Here is a 21,911-nt window from a genome sequence, read left to right on the forward strand (position 1 = left end):
TGAGTCATAATGTGACTTGTTTTATTCATGGTCTAATTACCTGTGCTTAACACTAAAATGTGGCTTCCCCAATGCCTCAGTAGGTAAAGAATCCGCCTGCAATCCAAGAGACTCAGAAGACCCTGGTTCGATCTCTGGGTTGGAAAGATCCCTTGGAGGAGGAAACAGCAACCCATTCCAGTATTCTTGCCTGGGAATTTCCAATACTAAAATGTATATTTCCCTTCCTGGCTCTTTTAATATTTCCTCATTGTCTTTCTCTCTCTCTTGCTCACTTTCTCTCTCTCTCTCTGTGATACATTTTCTATTATTTAAACTCAGTTTCAGGCAACTCTGTACCAGGTTCCTTTTTCTTCCAAGGGGTTTATTTTGCTTCCTGACTGTTTGAGGATGAGAATGTGCCAGCATTCATGCTCCTTAGAATGTGGATTTATTACATCACAAATCATCTTCCCAGGAACTTTGCTTACACCTCTCTGCAGGATGCTTTTTCTGCTCCAGTCTGAAGAAAATGCTTTAGTAGTGGTCCTTCAGAGCAACATGCCCAGCTCACAGAATCCTATCTCACAAAGCCCGCGATTCACACTGTAACTGAAGAGGGGCAGGTCTGCCGTGCTCTGCCATGACTCCAAACATCAGAAGTGTGAGAATATGGTGCTTTTACTCTGAAACATTACACAATCCCCAGACCGAGGAACTGCCTTCTACCCCCTGCTGCTATTTTATTGCTACAGAAGAGAAGAGCAGAGAAACCAGTTTCCATAATAAAGTATGTGTGTTTGGGTGGTGGGAAGGGGAAGCAAGAAAAAGAACGGGCACCTGAATGATACAGTTCAACTTAAGCATCTTCCATCCTGGAAATGACAGGACACTGAGAGGACATTTTAAAATCCCTCCTTTGGGCTCCCAGAATACATAAGAACTGAGTAAAATACTACTCATCCTCAGGGTTTTACAAACCACATTTGTTGGTCTCTAGAATGACTCTCTTCTGTCTGATGTCAAGGACCTTAGGATTAGAAGGCAAGGTCTTGATCCTAACCTGGGAATCAGAATTCTCTGGGTTAGCTGCTTTAAGAGAAGGTTCTCTTCTCTTTTATTTTAGTCTGATTACAAGGGCAGCTTTTCTCCAGAAGATAACTGCAAAAATCTACTAGTTCCTGAAATATTTAAAGGATCATGAAAAGATGAATCCTTTGCAACCCTCTAGCAACTGTTCAAATACAAAAATGAACACAAAAATGTATGACCTGTAGCCCCAGGGTAGACAAGGAGAAGGCTGATTGGGGCACAAAAATAGACCCACCTGTCCCTACCTCATTCCTTCAGTTAATCGGTCAACACACATTTCATTCAGCACCATCTACATCCCAAGTACCCAGGCAGGTGCTGGGCATTCAATACCCTGCCCTACTCTTAGGGAATGGCCCTCGGTTTCCTTTCCTCTCTCTCCTGACATTTAAAAAGCCTCAGAGAGGACTTCCCTGGTTGCACAGTGGTTAAGAATCCACCTGCCAGTTCGGGAGGTTCAATCCCTGGTCCCAAAAGATCCCACACGCCTCGCAACAACTACTGAGCCACAATACTATAGCAACTATAGCCCTTGCTCTGCAACAAAAGAAGCCCCGGCTTGCTGCAACTAGAGAAAGCCAGTGCAACCAAAAATACATAAAACTACACATTAATATGCAGATGCAACAAGAGAAACTAACTCAGAGCAAACAGTAATTGTTCCAACTGAAACAAACCGAGTCTGATAGGGTGACGGGATTCTCCCTAGAGACGTGTGAGATGATCTGGTTCTGCCTGGTTATGTCTGGATGGTCATTTGGACGCTCTGAGCCTCGGTTTCCCATCTGCAGAATAAAGATTGAAATAACTTATCCCCAAGTCCCCTTTCAGTCTTCAGCTACTAATTTTCCAAGATTCCAAGGGGCCTTTGGGGGAATGCACCACATGGTGCAGTCATTCACACCAGGGTCTCAGCCTCCAGTCTCCCGTTACGAGTTTCAAGTCTGTTCCTGAGTGATCCCAGGTATGCCTGTGCTAAGATACAGCAAGTATTCTCTCCCCTTAAGCCCGGATTGTCCGTGCAATCATTTCGCGCTGAGCACTGCTGTGTAGTTGCTGCCTTTCCAAACCCCAGGCAGCAGGGGGAACCCTCGTTCCTATTGGGTGAGTGGCTGGAGACATCACCAGCTCTCCACCAGCGTCCCTGTGAAAAGCCTAAAACGTCAAAGGGGAAGCGTCTTGCTTTTCTGGCTAGATGTCAATCTGGCTCCTTAGGGCTGTCTAGGGCGTTCTGTTGTCTCAGCCCCGCGCCCCGCTTCCCCGCCGGGTGCGGGGCTGCCCCTGCCCTGGAGGCAGGCTGAGCGCGATGCTGCTCCGCGGGCACTCGTGTGCGTGTCCGCTGCTGGCGCGCTGCTCTTCCCCGGTGCCCAGACCTACGCAGGAAAGCGCTGCCCTCTAGTGACCAGAGTGGAAGACACAAAGCCGCCCGAGCTCGGAAGAGCGCTGTGGCGGCTGGCCACGCAAAGGTCTAAGGGCAGACGGCGCTTTGTCTGGGAAAGCACTGGGATACTTTCTCCTGCCAGCTTTGGGACTCTGTGATTTCCCTCTAGGACCAGGATTGATAGGTACATGGATGGATGAAAGGATGGATGGATGGAAAATGGGTGAGTGGAAGGATGGATGGTTGATGGATGGATGGATAAGTAAACAATAAACGAAAGATACGTTGATAGACAACCTAAAGACATATGGATGTCAGGATTAGAAGCACGTTCTTAAGGCTTGCTAAGGCTAAGTGCTTTGGTCCATTATTTCATTTGTGTCTCTCTGGAACACTATGGATAGCCTTCGGCCCTATTTTGTCCCATTACCTCTGTACCAATTTTCCAAATGGGGACACTGACAAGGTAAATGGTTGCATCTTGGTAATCTTCCGCAGAACCAAGGTGGCGAGCGGGCCTCAGTTGAGAGACAGCCTGCGCCTCCGCCATCGGCGCTGCCCACCGCGCCCCCCTCCCAGTCAAGCCGAGGTACGCGCCCCAAGCGCGGGACGCCCTGGGCACCGAGTCCTCCCACCTCGCTCTCTCGCCATCACAGTCCCAGATTTTCCCCAGAAGATAACTGCAAAAATCTACTAGTTCCTGAAATGGATGGTCCTGGGACCATCCCAACCCCGTACCCCCTCTCACTGGCCTAAATCCCCCAGATCACTCTGGTCGGACAGAAAGTCGTTCCCGAAGCATGGGAACTTGGCAACCGCGTGCGCGCTTGGCAAGGGGGTCTCACTAATGCAAAAAGGAAAAGCGCCCTCCGGAGATGTTAAGATTCCCAGAAAGTTTCAGTCATTCCCTTAACCATTAACTGAGCACCTACTACGCGCCTTACTGTCAGCAAGAAGTCTAGTGCGTTGGGGACAGATGGGTGGACAAGTGACGACATTCCGGACGGCTGCACCGGATGCCCACCCGGACGGCGGGGGCGCTCCAGGAGGAGGCGGGGCGGGGTAATCCCAGCACTTACTCCTAGGGTCTCCAGCACATTCCAGAATCTAAATCAATCTATCTACCCGCTAAACCCCCACCTGGGCTCTGATGCTAAGCGCGCTCCCCGGGGAAGGCAATTGCGGTGACTTTACGCGGGGGGACTTGATCTCATCGCACCCTCTCCCCAACTTTCCTAACTGCCTCGGTGTGTCACCCGGCCGAGGGGTGCGCAGCCACGCGGGTCCCCCCGCCCAGGCCGGGACCCCTCTTCCGGCGGGGGCGGTGCTCAGCCGGCGTAGGGCCTGCGTCAACAGCAGCCCGCCGGCGATTGGGGCGCGCTCGCCTCCTGCGCTCCCGGACGAATTATAAAGTGGCTCCTGCCGCCGCAGCCTGGACGGCGAGGGAGGCTGGCGAGGCCGGAGACCCGTCTCTGCGCTGCAGCCGCGGCGACGCCGAGGACCGCGAGAGTGAGGCCCGCCCGCTTTCCTGGCTCTCCCCTCGCCGAGAGTCGCCCCGGACCCGGTTTCCACGACCGACCTGCGTGCCCCGAACAGCGGCAACGTGAGTGAACTCGGCCGAAGCCCACCTTGCTGCGTGGGTTTGGGGCTCTCAGCCAGCTGCGTTTTATTCCGCGTTGCATTGCATGGGGTCTCCCAACTTTCTTCCGCTCCTTGTATGTGACCCGGGTCAATGTCGCCACTCCCCGGGCTCCCGGGCTCTCGAATTTGGTCTCCGTAGTCCCCTCCAGAATCCTGCCCTGCAGAGAGCCAGTGCCTGGGGCCGCCCCAGGCTCCGGGCCACAGGGACCACTCGGGAACCGAGAGGCGATCGGAGCGGTCCCCCGGGTGGGCGGGGGAGGGCAGGAAAGAGGGTCCCGTGAGCTCTGGTTCGATGAAGCACCCTCACCCCAGTTGCGGCTGCCCGGCTCGGAGTCCTTCCCAGGGCCCCGCTGAGCGCGCGGACAGACTCGAAGCTCTGTGCGCTCTCCCCGCAGCCCATGGCGCGGTTCCTGGGACTCAGCACTTGGCTGCTGGCGCTCGGCCCCGGGCTCCTGGCGACCGTGAGGGCAGAATGCAGCCAGGACTGCGCCACGTGCAGCTACCGCCTGGCGCGCCCGACTGACCTCAACCCGCTGGTGAGTGTTCCGCGCGGTGCGGGAGCAGCTAACCCGGACCCTGCGCGCACAGCCCGGGCCCGCCGTGCTCACAGTCGGCGCCGACCCCAGGTGACCCAGGTGTCCCGACTGCTCCCCGAACACTGACCAAGGTCCCGCTTTGGCTCTGAGTTTCGGGTCCCCGCGACTAGCTAGGGACCGAAAGGGCGGCGATGTCGCCGCGCAAACCTTGTTCGTTTTCACCCCGGGGAGGTGGGCGCCCCGCTGGTGCGCGCTCTCTCTCTCTCTCTTCAGGACCTCGGAGAGCACCGGCTGTCCCCCTCACCTGCCCCAGGGAAGATGCTCAGTCACCCACCTGCTCACAAAGCCCACCTAGGGCCCCTTCCGCACACAAGCATCAACCCATCCTTCCCGCAAATAACAGTTTTTTAAGTGATAATCTCGCCATCTTTCTTTGAATTTCATTTCTCTAGTCCTTTTAACCTTAGGTCTCTCAGACCATGACCCTCACTTGTGGGGAGGGGTGGGGCGGGGGGCGCGGGGACGGGACGGTGTGGATAAAGAGGAGGCAGGGAGAATGCAGTGGACAGGAGAGATGGGTCGGGGACTGTTCTACAGGTGAGTCCCCCTGAAATTCAACTTCTGTTCTGCCTAGAAGGTACTATCGTTAATAGTACATTTTATTAATTAAACTAGTAAGACAACAGTTTAATTTGGCTGTGAAAGGGGCACAGAGAGTCCAAAGAGGTGGCCTATGATGCAAAGATAAATTATACAGGGGCTTGGTGTTGTTGGGAGAAATGAATCTAAGTTCAAAAGAACTGTCATTCTAATGGTAATCCGATGCTCCTAAATCACTCTTGCTGCCCCCAGGGACTCAGAATCGCTGAAGTGGGGGCCCAAGAAGCTTCATTTTAACTAGCTCCCCCAAGGGTTCATTTGCCCTGTCTCAATTTGTTGAGATTCTGTGATGACTTAAAAAGTTAGGCAGAGAATATGTATTAATCCAAAGAGTCAAGTGCCTTTCCAGACCTTCTGAAGCAATTCTCTTACCTAGATGCACAAAACAGGGAAAATCACTAAGGGAAGGATTCTACAGAACCCAAGACAGTATGTTTCAGGTTAAATGTTTGTTTGTTCCATTTGGATTGCGCCATCCTCTCCATTTGACAAATAGGTCTTATATTTAAACTCTGAGAAAAAATGTTGCGTCTTTAGTAGAGGTGACAATCCCCAGCATCCATATTTTTCTTTCTTATTTGTGTTTTACTGATTGGTTTTCTCTTGGGATTTGCATATAGGATAGTTATTTTGTCTGTGACAAATGGCTTGTTAGCCACTATATTGTTAGAATTACAGCAGCTCTGAAATTTTAGCTTGGATGAAAAAGACAAATTAAAAAAAAAAAACAGGAAGAAAAAGAAAAGATACATGAGAAATAAGCTTGCCTAGCTAGAATTATGTAGTAAAATCAAGTAACAAATAATTGTGGAATTTGCACCATGTGAAAGACGCTTGCACTTCATTCTATGATGGATTAAAAAATAATGAGCAGCCATGCCATGACTGATGTCCAAACTGAATTTACTCTCCAACACAAAGTATGATAAATAATACAAAAAATGTATAGATGGCTGTAGGAATATCAGTTTCCCAGGTAGATATTACCTTCCCAGTGGCAGGTAAATCGCCTGCCAATGCAGGAGATGCAATTTCAATCCCTGGGTCAGAAGATGCCCTGGAGGAGGAAATGGCAGCCTACTCCAGTATTCTTGCCTGGGAAATCTCATGGACAGAGGAGCCTGGCGGGTTACAGTTCATGGGGTTACGAAGAGTCCAACATAACTGAGCATGAGAGAGAGAGGCTGTAAGATATAAATTAATATCACTTTTGTACTAATGACTGTTATTCTAGTTATTTGCCATTATTTGTTTTAAGGAATGCCAATATTAAAATAACCTTTTGGTAATAGTATACAAAATATTCAACATAAATTTTTGGCAAATGGAGTATTTGAATTTCACTTTAGGATGGAAATAGTCTTGAAATCTGAACATCTTAAATTTTTAATAATGGTTAGTTTTCTTAATCAGAGGTCAAAAATAAAATAGCACCATTATTTTTATTAGATCTGTAGATTTTTATTTGTGCATGTGTTTAATTTTCTTAGACACAAAACTTAAATAATTAGTAAGAGCTGATTAACTATATACCAGAATTTTGTTGCACTAATAAAATGCTTTTCTTTGTGAAAAATGATATGTATATATTTCATATTAAGTAATATACCAATATATTTTAAATCTCAAGAAAAGGCCTAGTTTTTATGTCTAAATCAAGAGTTAGTAACTGAGTTCTATAAGTAGAACCATAAAAAAACTGAAATGCTAAGAAAAATATAGGTTAAAATTGGGTGGGAAAATATCTTTACAATATAGCAATAGTACATCATAGTACAATCTGTTAAAATTTGAAGACAAATTCTAATTTGATTCAGTTAGTTCTCCACAATCTCCCCTTCTGATTTTCCTTCGATCTGCCTGTTCAGTACAACAAAAAGTTGTAAGAAAAATGAGATTATTAAGTGGGAGTTTTTTCATCAAAGCAAGCATAGAGTGGCCCAGTGGGGTGGGCGGTGGGGGCTGAAAATGTGTTCACTGAGTGAAATCAGAAAAGCCTCTTCTGTCATTAAATCGATTATTTCCCCAGGCTTGCACTCTGGAATGTGAGGGGAAACTACCTTCTCTCAAGACCTGGGAAACCTGCAAGGAGCTTCTGCAGCTGACCAAACTAGAACTTCCTCCAGATGCCACCAGTGCCCTCAGCAAACAGGAGGAGAGCCACCTGCTTGCTAAGAAGTATGGGGGCTTCATGAAGCGGTATGGGGGCTTCATGAAGAAAATGGATGAGCTGTACCCCCTGGAAGCGGAAGAAGAGGCAAATGGAGGTGAGGTCCTTGGCAAGAGATATGGGGGCTTCATGAAGAAGGATGCAGAGGAAGATGACGGCCTGGGCAACTCCTCCAACCTGCTCAAGGAGCTGCTGGGAGCCGGGGACCAGCGAGAGGGGAGCCTCCACCAGGAGGGCAGTGATGCTGAAGACGTGAGCAAGAGATACGGGGGCTTCATGAGAGGCTTAAAGAGAAGCCCCCACCTAGAAGATGAAACCAAAGAGCTGCAGAAGCGATACGGGGGTTTCATGAGAAGAGTGGGTCGTCCAGAGTGGTGGATGGACTACCAGAAAAGGTACGGTGGCTTCCTCAAGCGCTTCGCCGAGCCCCTACCCTCCGAGGAAGAAGGCGAAAGTTACTCCAAGGAAGTTCCTGAAATGGAGAAAAGATATGGAGGATTTATGAGATTTTAATCCCCTTTCCCATCAGTGACCTGAAGCCCCAGCAAGCCTTCCTCTGCCCCCAGTGAAAGACTGCTGCGCTGGTGTGTTGTATTGTCCCGTGTCGCTTGCATTATATAGTTGACTTGAGAGTCCAGATAATTAACTATACAACCTGAAAGCTGTGATCCCAGGTTCTGTGTTCTGAGAATCTTTAAGCTTTTAAATATTGGTCTGTTGCAGCTGTCTTGTTTCCATGCTCAGTTTTTGTTATCACTTTGTCCTTTATTTTTGACACAATGCCAATAAATGCCTACTTGTGTGTAGATATAATAAACCCATTACCCCAACTGCATAACATTCTTAAGTTTCTTCTCCTTCAGAGGTCTCATTTGCCCTTCAGTTTCCCCAGCAAATCACAAACTCAGAGACAGTGAAACCATTTGATTTTTGACAGAAGCATTACTGGTCCCCTCCTCTTCCTACAGCCAAACCTGTAAAAACATTTTTCATTTGATTCCTTATATTTGAAATGTTGGGCTTACCTGGTGGTTCAGCAGTAAAGAATCCACCTTCCAGTGCAGGAGATGTGGGTTCAATCCCTGGGTCGGGAAGATCCCCTGCAAGAGGAAATGGCAACCCACTCAGTATTCTTGCCTGGGAAATCCAATAAATAGAGGAGCCTGGTGGGCTACAGTCCATGGGGTCACAGAGTCAGACATGACTTGGCAACTGAAACAACAACAACAATATGAAATCAAAGATGAGTGAAGACACTGAAGGAAAACACAATGCATTGTGACTCTCATTTCTGGAATTCACATCCATAAAGAACACCAAAGCCTAACCAACTATGCCCTTATGTATAAGAAAATCTACATTTTACATTCAGATGTGTGTGTCTCTTTTCTTCAGCAAAGTATTTTAGAAGTTAATAAAAAAAAAAAAAGATAATTTAGCCCTATTTTACAAATAAGAAAAATGGAGCCCAGAAAGATCTAGTCATTGGCCCAATGTTACCCAGGAGTTGAAGGACAGAAATGGAATTAAGACCCCAAATTTCTTGCTCCCAAGCAATGTCCTCTCTCCACTCCAGTTCCATATCTCTCATCCAGATCACCACAAGACTCGGAAGAACTGGAGATGCTATCTTGCTCACTATTGTCCACTCCTACGTCACAACCATTGTGGGTCTTCCGATATCTGATGAATGGATAGATGAGTGAATCGAGGGATTTGGTGACCAGATCCCCGGGCAAGGTACTATGAATGTTTTGGAAGGCAAATTCTCATCACATAAGGGATTTATGACTATTTCATTAATTAAGCCATTTGGGACAACATTCAGGTACCAAAAAATGTAACACGTCTTTGTGTTTCTAATTGAAGCCACCTGCAGCTAAATTCCTGTCTGCTGAGTCATTTTCCCAGGACCCTCACTCATCCATTCCTTTAAGTTCTTCCCCTCAAGATCAGAGCTTAGCCACAGAGGAGCAGCCTCTGCTCTGCAGTGCAGTGCTGTGCAAGACCGCAGGCTCCAATCCAGTGGGGCCGTCGCGCTCTGCATCCAGCCCCACCGGCTTCCTGGGACATTCCCACAGCCATGCACTATCCTCCCAGCCAGTGCAAAGGGTCACAGGTCCCTGCCACTCACCGAGCGCCCCCACCCCTGCCCACTATCTATCTCCCTCATCCTTGACAAACTAACTTCTTCCAGGCCAGCACCCACCTCCTTCTGAGCTAGAGATGCAGATAATGTAAGTGTGTGAAGCAGACTGGGAAGGAGCTGATAAACAGCAGCAGGCCCCTGGAAATCCATGCCTGGACCAGTCAGACATGACGGGGCTGAAGCACATCAGAGATCCTGGGTCTCTATTCAGCCTGAGTCAATTTCTTCCCTGGGAACTGCCAGCCAGTATTGCCAGACTTTTCCAAAGAAATCTGAAACCTCCATCTTCACGACAACATCTCAAGTTTTTCATTTCAGCCATTGATTCCATTTAAACCCGTGTGGCCCAAATAAAACCCACCTGTAGGTCAGATTTGAGAGACATGGGGCTAGTCCTTTGAGGAATAAAGAAGTCATTTAATTCTCTCCCCAGGAAGTAAGGATTGCCAAATCTGAGAAACAGAAATCCGGCCTACACCCAAGGATAAGAGTAGCATGCCTCTTCCCTTCCTGATAATAACCTAATTATTATGTTACAGTAAAGCAATATGTGTACATAGGTATCTCACCCAAGATGTTTGAGAAAATGTAATCAAATGGATAGACTTTTTTCAAACCAGCCACCATTCTTTATGAGGAGCCCTTTTATTTCTGCTTGGGGTAGCTGTGTAGTCAGAGCTCAAACACTCAGAGTGGTTAACAAACCAATGCCTGGCCTCTGCTTCACCATTTGGTGTCTCTGCCAAGGGCCCAGTAATAGTGTAGCCAGCTCTCGTATTTGCTCACCCCTCACACCTGCTGGTGAATTAAGGACCCAGAGGGCACGCCACAAACATTTAGCGGGGAAGGAACTGAGGCGAGAGAAGAGAAGGGAAAGATCATGGGATGAGATGACTCCTTCCCTTTAGGTGAACATGGGGCCACCAGCTCCTCTCAGAACATCACAGAAAGCAAGAAACCCACCCAGGCTGACCTTAACCAGTGAACAAGGGCGACTGTACACAAAATGGGACCCATGTGCCCCAGGGGCTCCTATGTCCCCAGATACCCCTGTTCTGTCCTACCTTCAGGCTGAGCTTCTATCATCAGAATTTTGCAGCTTTATCTCTTAAAAGTTTGAATTTTCAAGACTCCTATTTAAATGTGCTGGGGTGCTTGCCTGAGACCCCTGGGATGCTCTTTTAAAACAAATCACTGTGTCTTGGCCATGGTGCTCAGCTTGAGCTCAGCACGGGTGCTCTAGGTCCCGTAACCTCAACCTAGGGTGAGGACAAGCCCAGACAAGGACTTAGGGTTGATGGGCTAGAGTCCAGGGTAAGATGAGCTCAAACTCGCAGCTCACTGAGAGTCTCCGGGAAAACTCTGTGCCTCTGAGAATGACCCCCACGTACTGCAGAGAGTGCTGCTGCTCCACCCCATCCCTGTCCTGGCCCTGTTTTCCCCCTTCACCTCCCTTCCCTTCCCCAGTTCCACCTCCAAGCCTGAGTCCTGATCTGGGTTCCTCCTGGGTTTCCCAAGTGGCCCAGATGGTAAAGAATCCACCTGCCAACGCAGGAGACACAAGAGAGGCAGGTTCGATCCCTGGGTCAGGAAGATCCCCTGGAGAAGGGAATGGAAACCCACTCCAGTATTCTTGCCTGGAGAATTCCATGGACAGAGGAGCCTGGTGGGCTACATACAGTCCGTGGGGTCACAGAGAGTCGGACACAACTGAGTGACTAAGCATGCACACCACTGGGTTCCTCCTAGGAGGTGATAAACTGTGACTTCTGCGACCAGGCTGCCTGCGTAGAAATCCCAGCTAGTGGTGTGATGGGAAGCTCTCCTGCCACACTCTCCTCGTCCGAGCCTCATTAGGTGGTGGGAACAGGTTAACATAAGATGCTTCAGCCTCGCCAGCACAGAGGCAGCCCAGACAGGATCGGCTACTGCCTTCTAAACCCCCTCAGCTCTTACTAGTGGGTCTTGGGCTTTTCTCTACCTCTCTCTGCCTCACTTAGTCCTCTCAGGGACAAGGTATGCCTCACCTCATCCTCTCAGGAACCAGGTATCCCTCACCTGGGCCTCTCAGGGACTTAGACTGCAAACATCACATCAGCAAAGGGAGCGATGCAATAGCTTAGACATACCATGCCATGTGGGCTTCCCAGGTGGCACTAGTGGTAAAGAAACTGCCTGCCAATGCAGGAGACTAAGATGTAGGTTCAGTCCCTGGATGGGGAAGATCCCCTGGAGGAGGGCACGACAACTCATTCCCGCATTCTTGCCTGGAGAATCCCATGGACTGAGGAGCCTGGCGGGCTACAGTCTATGGGGTGGAAGAATCAGACATGACTGAACAAGCATGCACACCTCTGCTCCCCAAGGGTAGACACTCTCCTGACCTGTATAACCACAGATTAATCTGCATATTTTTAAACTTTCCATTTATGTGGCTAGAGTTATATTTATGGAATTCAGTCATCCTGTTGCATAGAGCCATCGTTGGTACATTATTTTTATTGCCATATGGTATTCCATTGCCTGAAAATACCACCAGATCCATTGTATTATTAATGGGGGCTCATTTTGGTTCCAGTTTGGGGTTATTGCAAATACTGCTGTGACCGTGTTGCTCATCACAGTGAGATAGTTCTCTTGGGAATATAATCAAGAGTAGATTTGCCAGATATTAGGATGTGCATATGTTCAAAGGTAGCTTGTCACACCAGTTTTTAAACAGTTTGTATAATTTGGAATCCTAACTCCAGTACTCTTGCCTGGAAAATCCCATGGATGGAGGAGCCTGGTGGGCTGCAGTCCATGGGGTCGCTAAGAGTCAAGAAAAGACTGAGCGACTTCACTTTCACTTTTCGCTTTCATGCATTGGAGAAGGAAATGGCAACCCACTCCAGTGTTCTTGCCTGCAGAGTCCCAGGGGCAGGGGAGCCTGGTGGGCTGCCGTCTATGGGGTCGCACGGAGTCAGACACGACTGAAGCGACTTAGCAGCAACAGCAGTGTAAGTGAAAGTGAAGTCACTCAGTCGTGTCCAACTCTTTGTGATCCCATGGATTGTAGTCTACAGGCTTCTCTGTCCATGGGATTTTCCAGGCAAGAGTACTGGAGTGGGTTGCCATTTCCTTCTCCAACTGCAGTGTATGTCCCACCAATTCTTCATATTATCTTTTTGTAAATTTTGTTTTAATTTACATTTTCCTAATTACTAATGAGATCGAACATCATTTTATGTGCCCATTGACCACTCGGGTATTCTAAGTTACACTTTTGCTTTTCAAATGTATTTATTTTTCAAGTGAAGCATCCTAACTATTTTCTGCTCTGTGGTGAATGGCCTTACACCACGAAATAAATGCAGGAATTTTTTTAAAACTATAAAATGCCTTCAGGAGACTTCCCTGGTGGTCCAGTGGCTTCCAATGCAGGGGGCCTGAGTTCGATCTCTGGTCTGGGAACTGGATCCCACATGTCACAATTAAGACCAGGAACAGCCAAATAAATAAATAGATTTTTTTTAACATAAAGGACTCCTCAGGGGACAGTTTTTATCTCCCTGTTTCAATCTCCACTGTATGCCCATAACCCTGCCTGTAGACAGACTCCAGGGCATCACTGGCAGTTCACCTGGTGTCTCAAGCTGTACCCGATGTGTTCTTCCCCGTTTGGAACACAAGGTGGAGTGTCTGCTACAGCAGTGCCCTCCCCACCGGGTGCCTGTCGGTCTCTGCTGTTTCCCCACAGGCTCCCTGCCATTAGTAGAAGGTCCTCAGCCAGATGAGGAGCACAGACCACTTTGTAGGGGACTCAGCGGTTTTGATGGGAGAGCTGTTTCAAGGAGCCCCTTCACTGAAGGGACAGGCACACCCTCTTCCAACAACACAAGAGAGGGCTCTATACACGGACATCACCCAATAGTCTGTCAGTACCAAAATAAGATTGGTTTTATTCTCTGCAGCTGAACATGGAGAAACTCTATATAGTCAGCAAAAACTAGACCGGGGGCTGACTGTGGAGCAGCTTATGAACCTCCTTATTGCAAGATTCAGACTTAAATGGAAGAAAGTAGAGAAAACCACTAGGCAATTCAGGTATGGTCTAAATCAAATCTCTTATGATTATACAGTGGAGGTGACCGATTACAGAGACATCCTCTCCCATCATCACTGGTGCTTGCCTCGCACCCAGGCTGGGTGACAGGAGACTCCACTGCTGTCTTCCCTGGAGAACCCCAGACAATTCAAGGGTCTCTGTCTCCCCATGTCGAGGGACTGATCTACAAAAGAAATCGGAACGGGGGGTTGAGGACAGGAACCAAAAGAGCCAACCTTCTGCAAATCCCCTTTCAATTTCTCATTCTTGTAAAAGGCTAGATCTTCTATGGACAGAAAAAGTGCTAAGACTAGGGAAGAGGCCATGAAGAGATACACACTTTGAAATCAGCATTAAAGGACTTACCCGGTGGTCCCCTAGTTAAGACTGCATGCAGGGGACACAGGTTCGATACTTGGTTGAGGATATAGGATCCCACATGTCTGTGTGGACACAGCCAAAAAAAAAAGGAAAAAGAAAAAAATCAGCATCAAGATGATAGAGATTCAACTCTGGCTAAAGAATTGCCGGATGGCAGGAGCTTAGGTGAATTTGGGTGGGAAATAGAGAATTTACCCAGCAAGACATTTTTTTTTTTCCTTTTCATTTCTCAAGTTATTCATTCATCAAGCATTTATGGAGCATATTCTACAGCGTATACAGTATTCTAGGCCCAGGAGCTATAGAAAGTAAGAAGTCATCTACTTCTCTGCTTTCTCAAAACTTATATTCTAATGTGTAGAGTGAGACAATCAACCACAAAAAAAGAAGAGGGGAAATTTCAGGTAGTTCTAAGTGTGACTAGTCCTTTGTAAGAAAATTCAAGCAAATGCAGAACTGTACAATATTAAAAGTGAAATTTTTCTTTCACCTCCTATAACTTGCATAACTTTTAACTATTATTAAAAGTCTTATGTTTACCCTAAGTTAACATTTTTTTCATTAATGAGTATATACACACACATGCATGGACATACACAGTTGTGTTTTTTTTAACTGTTAGTATTAACAAAATAATTCTTTATGTATTCCACCACCTTTTCTTCACTTACTATATTTGGCAGTATTTCTACATCAACATGTAAATCTTTCTTCACTATATAATATTATATAACATGTACATTTTGCTCTCTTTTAACAGTTCTACTAGAAATTTAATTTTTCACATTGGAACAAATGCTGCAGTTAACTCTTATATTCATGCACTGTCTGTCCTATACTATACAAAAAAACATGTATACATGTGTGCATGTAGTAGTAACTGTCTAATATAGCACTCTACTGCTCCAGGGCAAGGTTTGAAACCTCTGCCTGCTCTGTCTTGAATCCACCTACAGTGCAGGAGACATGGGTTCAACCCCTATGTTGTTTCATTTTATAACTATTTGTTAATTTGTGTGGTTGATTTTTGTCTCAACAAGTAGACAGTTATCCAGGCAAGAATACTGGAGTGGGTTGCTGTGCTCTCCTGTAGGAGATCTTCCCGACCTAGGGATCAAACCCATGTCTCTTAAGTCTCCTGTGTTGGCAGGTGAGTTTTTTACCAGTAGCGCCACCCAGGAAGCCCAAACTCATTGCAAAGATATGTAAATCATTTTAATTTAAATACATAATTATGCTCAGAAAATTATGAGCCTGTATGTAACTTAGAACCATATTAGAGACACTGCATGAAGTGGGAGCTGCAAACTGAGCTCCCAGGCTCTGAGTCTGGAGTCTGGTGGAGGCAGCCTCCTCTTTATCTCATGATAACTGGGGCTAGGAGGTGAGTGTGAGATCCGGGTCCATTGCAAGGACCTCAGTAGGGGCAGGTCTCGCCCATCTATTGAAGATGGCCAAAAGAAAAAAAAAGCCAAGACTGCTGACCAGGACTGCTGGATAGTTGAGGTGGGAAGGGCAAGTAGATGCAGTGGAAGAACCAGTATCTGGGCAAAGCCACCTATTTATTGAAATAAGATTGACTTTATGGTAGAGAAGTGGTTCAAACCTCCAATGTAAATTCTCTTTCTGAACCAAAACTGGTAAACAAGTAAGAATAAGGAAAGTGAGTGAAACAAATACTTTGGTTTGACATGAGTAGCACTACAAAATTCTACAATATATAAAGAAAATAACATGAAGAAAGCCAACATGCAATACCAAGAGCTGATTCATGTTGGTATATAGCAGAAACCAACACAATATTGTAAGCAATTATCCTCCAATTAAAAATAAATATTTTTAAAAAAGAAAAAGAAAGCCAACAAATGCAACTACTATCACTTCACTCTCAAGCAAATATTAAGCAAATATTAAGACCACCTAAAAAGGAATTTTACAAGCATTTCAAGATTTTCAAAGAGATAAAGACAGGAAGGTCTTCCATAAAAAAAGAGGAAGAAATTTTGAAATTAAAATATGTTAGCAATAAATGAGGCATATTGTTATTAGGAAAAAACTAATTAAACAGGATAGATACTAGACCAGATACAATTAAAAATTGCTTTATGTAACAGAAAGTTAACAATAAGGAATTCATTCACAACAAAACACAGAAATTTTTTATTAAAAATTGAAAATGAAATTAACTGACAAGAATCAAATAAATGCATATAGCTGATTCACTTTACTATGCAGTAGAAACCAACACAACATTGTAAAGTAACTATACTCCAATAAAAATCAATTTAAAAATAAAGATGATACTGCAAAAAATGACAGAGAAGAAATAGTAGTCTTTTATTCTCACTGGAATGGCTATAATAATTTTTTTTTAAAAAAAGATGGTCAATAACAAGTGTTCTTAAGGATAACGAAAAGTTGGAACCCTCACACATTGATGGAAAGCAGTTGGGAAATTCCTCAAAAAGTAAAACTTTTTACCATCAATTCAGTTCAGTTCAGTCACTCAGTCATGTCTGACTCTTTGTGACCCCATGAACTGCAGCATGCCAGGCCTCGCTGTCCATCACCAACTCCCAGAGTCCACCCAAACCCATGTCCACTGAGTCAGTGATGCCATCCAACCATCTCATCCTATGTCATCCCCTTCTCCTCCTGCCCTCAATCTTTCCCAGCATCAGGGACTTTTTCACATCAGGAGGCCAAAGTATTGGAGTTTCAGCTTCAACATCAGTCCTACCAATGAACACCCAGGACTGATATCCTTTAGGATGGACTGGTTGGATCTCCTTGCAGTCCAAAGGACTCTCAAGAGTCTTCTCCAACATCACAGGCCAAAAGCATCAATTCTTCTGTGCTCAGCTTTCTTTATAGTCCAACTCTCACATCCATACATGACCACTGGAAAAACCATAGCCTTGACTAGACGGACCTTTGTTGACAAAGTAATGTCTCTGCTTTTCAATATGATGTCTAGCATAACTTTCCTTCCAAGGTCATAACTTTCCTTCCAAGGAGTAAGTGTCTTTTAATTTCATGGCTGCAGTCACCATCTGCAGTGATTTTGAAGCCCCAAAAATAAAGTCAGCCACTGTTTCCACTGTTTCCCCATCTATTTGCCATGAAGTAATGGGATTGTTGTAGCCACACGTTCTGGAAAACAAACTCACTCAGAAGGACAATGCAGATGGTGGAGTGCAGTTTTTTACACTGGTGGGCCCAAGGCAGAGTCTCCTCTTAGCCAAGGACCCCGACCAGTTTTTGTGAAAACCTTATATACCCTAAGTGTACGTGCCCAAACCCACCTCTCCAAATTCCCTGAAACTAGTCTGAACAAAGGAAAAGAAAGATACAGTCAAAGATAACTCATGATTCATATGTCTTAGGCCTAGGACAATTATCAATAGGCCTGTGGTCATACCCCAATAAGCATAATAGAATTTATGATTCTATTCGGTTACACAGATAATTAGGGTATTCTTTTGGGAGTCTAGGTATGAGCCTTGGGGCTCTTCCATCCGGGGTCTGGTTTTCCAGTTGGTATGTCATTTCCATAGATACTGGGCATATAGATTAAAGTCCATAGTCCAGCCCAAGATGGAGTCCTGCTTTCAAGACAGAGCCTGTTCTGTCTGTTTCCTCCTTCAGGACCGGATGCCATGACCTTAGTTTTCTGAATGCTGAGCTTTAAGCCTACTTTTTCACTCTCCTCTTTCACTTTCATCAAGAGGCTCTTTAGTTATTCTTCACTTTCTGCCATAAGGGTGGTGTCATCTGCATATCTGAGGTTATTGATATTTCTCCCAGCAATCTTGATTCCAGCTTGTGCTTCATCCAGCCCAGCATTTCTCATGATGTACTCTGCATATAAATTAAATAAGCAAGGTGATAATATACAGCCTGGACGTACTCCTTTTCCTATTTGGAACCAGTCTGTTGTTCCATGTCCAGTTCTAACTGTTGCTTCCTGACCTGCATACAGGTTTTTCTCAAGAGGCAGGTCAAGTGGTCTGGTATTCCCATCTCTTGAAGAATTTTCCACAGTTTATTGTGATCCACACAGTCAAAGGCTTTGGCATAGTCAATAAAGCAGAAACAGATGTTTTTCCTGGAACTCTTTTGCTTTTTTGATGATCCAGAGGATGTTGGCAATTTGATCTCTGGTTCCTCTGCCTTTTCTAAAACCAGCTCAAACATCTGGAAGTTCATGGTTCATGTACTGCTGAAGCCTGACCTGGAGAATTTTAAGCATTACTTTACTAACATGTGAGATGAGTGCAATTGTGCGGTAGTTTGAGCATTCTTTGGCATTGCCTTTCTTTGGGATTAAAATGAAAATTAACCTTTTCCAGTCCTGTGGCCACTGCTGAGTATTCCAAATTTGCTGGCATATTGATGATCCAACATTTCATTTCATAGGTACATGCACAAGAGAACTGAAAACATATGACTGCACAAAAAACAGGAACACAAATGTTTATACCATTATCCATAATATCAAAAAAAATGAAAACAACCCAAATACCATCAGCTGATGAATAGATTAAATAAAATGTGGTCTCTATACAATGGAATATTATTCAGCCTTAAAAATGAATGACACGCAGATGCATGCTACAACATGATGAAGCTTGAAAACATTAGGTGACGTGACAGAAGCAGAACACAAAAGGTCCCATACCGGGGTCCAGCCCCTGCAGGATCCAGGGAATCCCTCAGGATGACGGCGTCGGCGATAAGGAAAGTAAAAGGGGAGAGAAAGAGGCTTGATCTTCCTTGGTTTACACAGAAAGCCAATAAAGCTCCTGACACAGAACTTGCTCTGTTCACGGAGGCCGCAGGTGCCTTCTCGGTGGGGTGAGGACGCAGGACGCCCTCTCCCCTGTGAAGATGCAGGGCGCCTTCCAGATCGGGTCTTAGAAGCCCAGGCAAAAAAGTGAACTCAGAGAGCCCCTGTTTCCCAAGGAGTCATCCTGAAAGAAGAAGAGAGAGAGAAAGAAAGAATAGGAAAGAAAGAAAGAATGACATGGGGAGACCAAGCTCTGATGAAGCCGGGTCTGCAGCTTTATTTTCAAAAGGAGCTTTTATACCCTGAATTACACATTTCCAGAAGTGAAAGATACAGAGTCATGCAGAGTCAGCTCAACATTACATCAGTTTGACCTTCATCGGGACCAGGATGTTTTTTTGCATACCTTTCCATTTACAAGGGTCTTTGTGTTATGCACATTATCTTCTTCTGGCCCTGAGGCCTATTGACATTTTATGACCTTTTTCTGATAAAGGTTGGTCAGCCAGAAAACTTGTTTTCCCTTAAAGTGTTTCTTCTTTATTTTTTCAATCTGTGTCTCCCTCAGAAAGTGTTAAATAAAGTTACATTCTTATGGAGCAAAGGTGCAGTGGGTTACAACAAAGAAAGAACTTATTAACTCAAGGGTTTTATGTTGCTAATGTCAAGGCTACTGCTTGTTTTTCTTGCACACCAACTATACTAGCTAATGCACCCCCAGGTGCACACTGGGTAAGGGATAAGGAAACTTGGTAGCAAACATTGGCTCAACAATGCAATATTATTCTAATAAAGCTTTTTTATTGCTCAGAGGTTATACTTGGGGTGTTGTGAACAATCATGTGTGTTAGTTCCAAGAGGATGGATAAACCTGCCAAGCAAGCTAAAATGCTAACAGAGGGGTTAGAACTGAAATACTCCTTTCAAGCCCAGGAGACTTATTAATTAGAGCCCTAAGTTGATTTTCTTCAGAGGAAGGTGGTCGGGGATAGCCCCCTGTTAATGTCAGAAGAGTTGGTGAAAGGCAAAATATGGTAAACAGTAGACAGACAGACTTTGGTTTCGGGGTCGATGCTCGAGCAGGTCCAGGGAGTCCCTCGAGTCCTGATCCGCCTTGCCTGTCAGGTCTCTTCCGCATGACCTTGTCATGGGTGGGATCTCCTGTGCTGGCTCCCGGCAGTCCCATATTGTATAATTCCATTTGTATTAAATATCCAGAATAGATGAGTTTGCTAAGGTCTGAGGTTCATTTTCCAGTTGATGAAAGTGTCCCAGAATTGAATAGTAAGGTGGTTGCACAACTTAGTGACATACAGAAAATGACTGAACTATACACGTAAAAAATGAATTTTAGGGCTTGTCAATTATATCTCAATAAAGATGTTATTTAAAAATACAGTGGCTGCAGATTTCATGGGATTGAAGAAAGATTTTAATCCAAAAATAGAAAGCATGAAGGTGGTGCCAACAAGGTTACATAAAAGTAAATCCATATCTAACTACACCATGGTGAAACGTACAACACCATCAGTAAAAAGAAATCTTAAAAAACTACCACAGGAAAAGGAAAATTATCTACAAAGGAATAACAGGCAGATTGAAGGTTCTATATAGGACATAATGTATGCTAGGAGACATCAGAAAATAACTTTTAAAAACTACCAGCAGTGTTGGGGAAGGATTGAAGAAATTCAAACCAACAGCCTATATTTAATTAAATTAATATTAAGAGTATGAAGCTGAGACATTTTGACTAACAGAAATATTAATAAAAATAGTGAAAGCTTTTTTGGCATATAATTGATAACAATAAACTGAACATATTTAAGGAGTTTTAAAGATATCACTTCACAGTGCTCAGGACACATGTTATTACAAGAAAGATGCTGTTGCTGCTGCTCAGTCATGTCTGATCTGGGATGAGGACTGAGAGTGGTACCAGGGAAGGTTTGGAGTCCGTATATGATGCTGTTAGTATTGAAAATGAAAGTGTTAGTTGCTCAGTCGTGGCCAACTCTGTGACCCCATGGACTGTAGCCTACCAGGCTCCTCTGTCCATGGATTTCTCCAGGCAAGAATACTGGAGTGAGTTGCCATTCCCTTCCCTGAAATATCTTTCCCACCCATGGAACCAACCCAGGATTCAAACCCTGTTCTCCTGCATTGTAGGTGGATTCTTTACCATCTGAGCCACCAGAGAAGCCAAGACACCATGAATGTTTCAGGAAGAATAGGACAGAGGCTTGGAAAGCATGCTTATGCATTATGGTCACACTTCCCTTCCAAGGTATGTTGGAAGAGAAACATATCCAAGGCAAAGAAGAGAAGTAGGGAGCAGCTGATTTCCACATCTATACTAGATGTGGTCTGTGTTCTATTTTGCTATGAATAAAAGAAATCACAAGCCTTGGAAGTGGACCACCTAGGTTAGAGTGATCATATTCCAATGACTAAATCTGCGTCATCTTGACAAGTTACCTACCATTAAGTGCTATAAAAGGGGTGATAATATTGCCTAACTTGAATGCCTGTTATGAGAGAAAGCAAGATAATATAGGTTCAGTGCCTAACAGAGATAAAATCCCGAAAAAACCCCAGTGAACCGTGGGACCACTTCAAGGAGACAGATGTATGTTTGTTTGGAGTTTCCAAAGGAAGATGGGTGGCAGGGATGGGGGGCAGTCATAATAAAATATTTGAAGATACATTGGCCAAAAATGGTCCTGCTCTGGTGAAAACTATAAACCCATAGTGTCACTGAATGCAACAAATGCCAATCACAATAAAAATGAAGAAAAACACCAAAATACATGGAGGTCAAATGAAAGGCAGGCAGAGGAAAAAAGACATATTCAGAAGAAAGATAAGAGTGCCAGCATACTTACTGTATGGAGGAAGAAATGGCAACCCACTGCAGTATCCTTGCCTGGAGTATCCTGTGGACAGAGGAGCCTGGTGGGCTACCAGGAAGAGCTGAAAGAAGAGTAGAAGTGTGGCTCAGCCCATGACCTCCCCACCACCAAGTCAACTCTAGACTTTTCCTCAA

At 45.3% G+C, this 21,911-nt stretch overlaps 1 protein-coding gene and 1 pseudogene across 2 annotated transcripts; both read left to right on the top strand.

The window, feature by feature from the left end:
- The window catches only part of LOC147359479 (translation initiation factor eIF2B subunit alpha-like), a 196,763-nt pseudogene extending 193,614 nt beyond the window's left edge, over positions 1-3,149 (top strand).
- Positions 3,150-3,887: 738 nt separating this feature from the next.
- Positions 3,888-8,297, top strand: PENK (proenkephalin). Of its 2 annotated transcripts, none has more exons than XM_086336911.1 (3): positions 3,888-4,055; positions 4,489-4,719; positions 7,319-8,297. In XM_086336911.1, exons 2-3 carry the CDS (start codon positions 4,492-4,494, stop codon positions 7,970-7,972), a joined length of 882 nt encoding a protein of 293 aa, XP_086193037.1. In that variant the 5' UTR covers positions 3,888-4,055; positions 4,489-4,491; the 3' UTR covers positions 7,973-8,297. The 2 variants fall into 2 exon arrangements, with proteins under 2 accessions (XP_086193037.1, XP_086193038.1); XM_086336912.1 differs by having other exon boundaries at positions 4,489-4,629.
- The last annotated feature ends 13,614 nt before the right edge of the window (positions 8,298-21,911 follow it).

This window comes from Bos grunniens, chromosome 14 (assembly GCF_055505025.1).
Source record: "Bos grunniens cultivar Pamir isolate PY7600 chromosome 14, Bosgru_T2T1.0, whole genome shotgun sequence".
Taxonomy (NCBI): domain Eukaryota; kingdom Metazoa; phylum Chordata; class Mammalia; order Artiodactyla; family Bovidae; genus Bos; species Bos grunniens.

Excerpts from the sequence above, each read along its gene's own strand:
- PENK (XM_086336911.1), top strand. The coding sequence starts at position 4,492 with ATGGCGCGGTTCCTGGGACTCAGCACTTGGCTGCTGGCGCTCGGCCCC. Across the intron at positions 4,720-7,318 it reads ACAGTCGGCGCCGACCCCAG|GCTTGCACTCTGGAATGTGA; the intron begins GTGACCCAGGTG and ends TTATTTCCCCAG.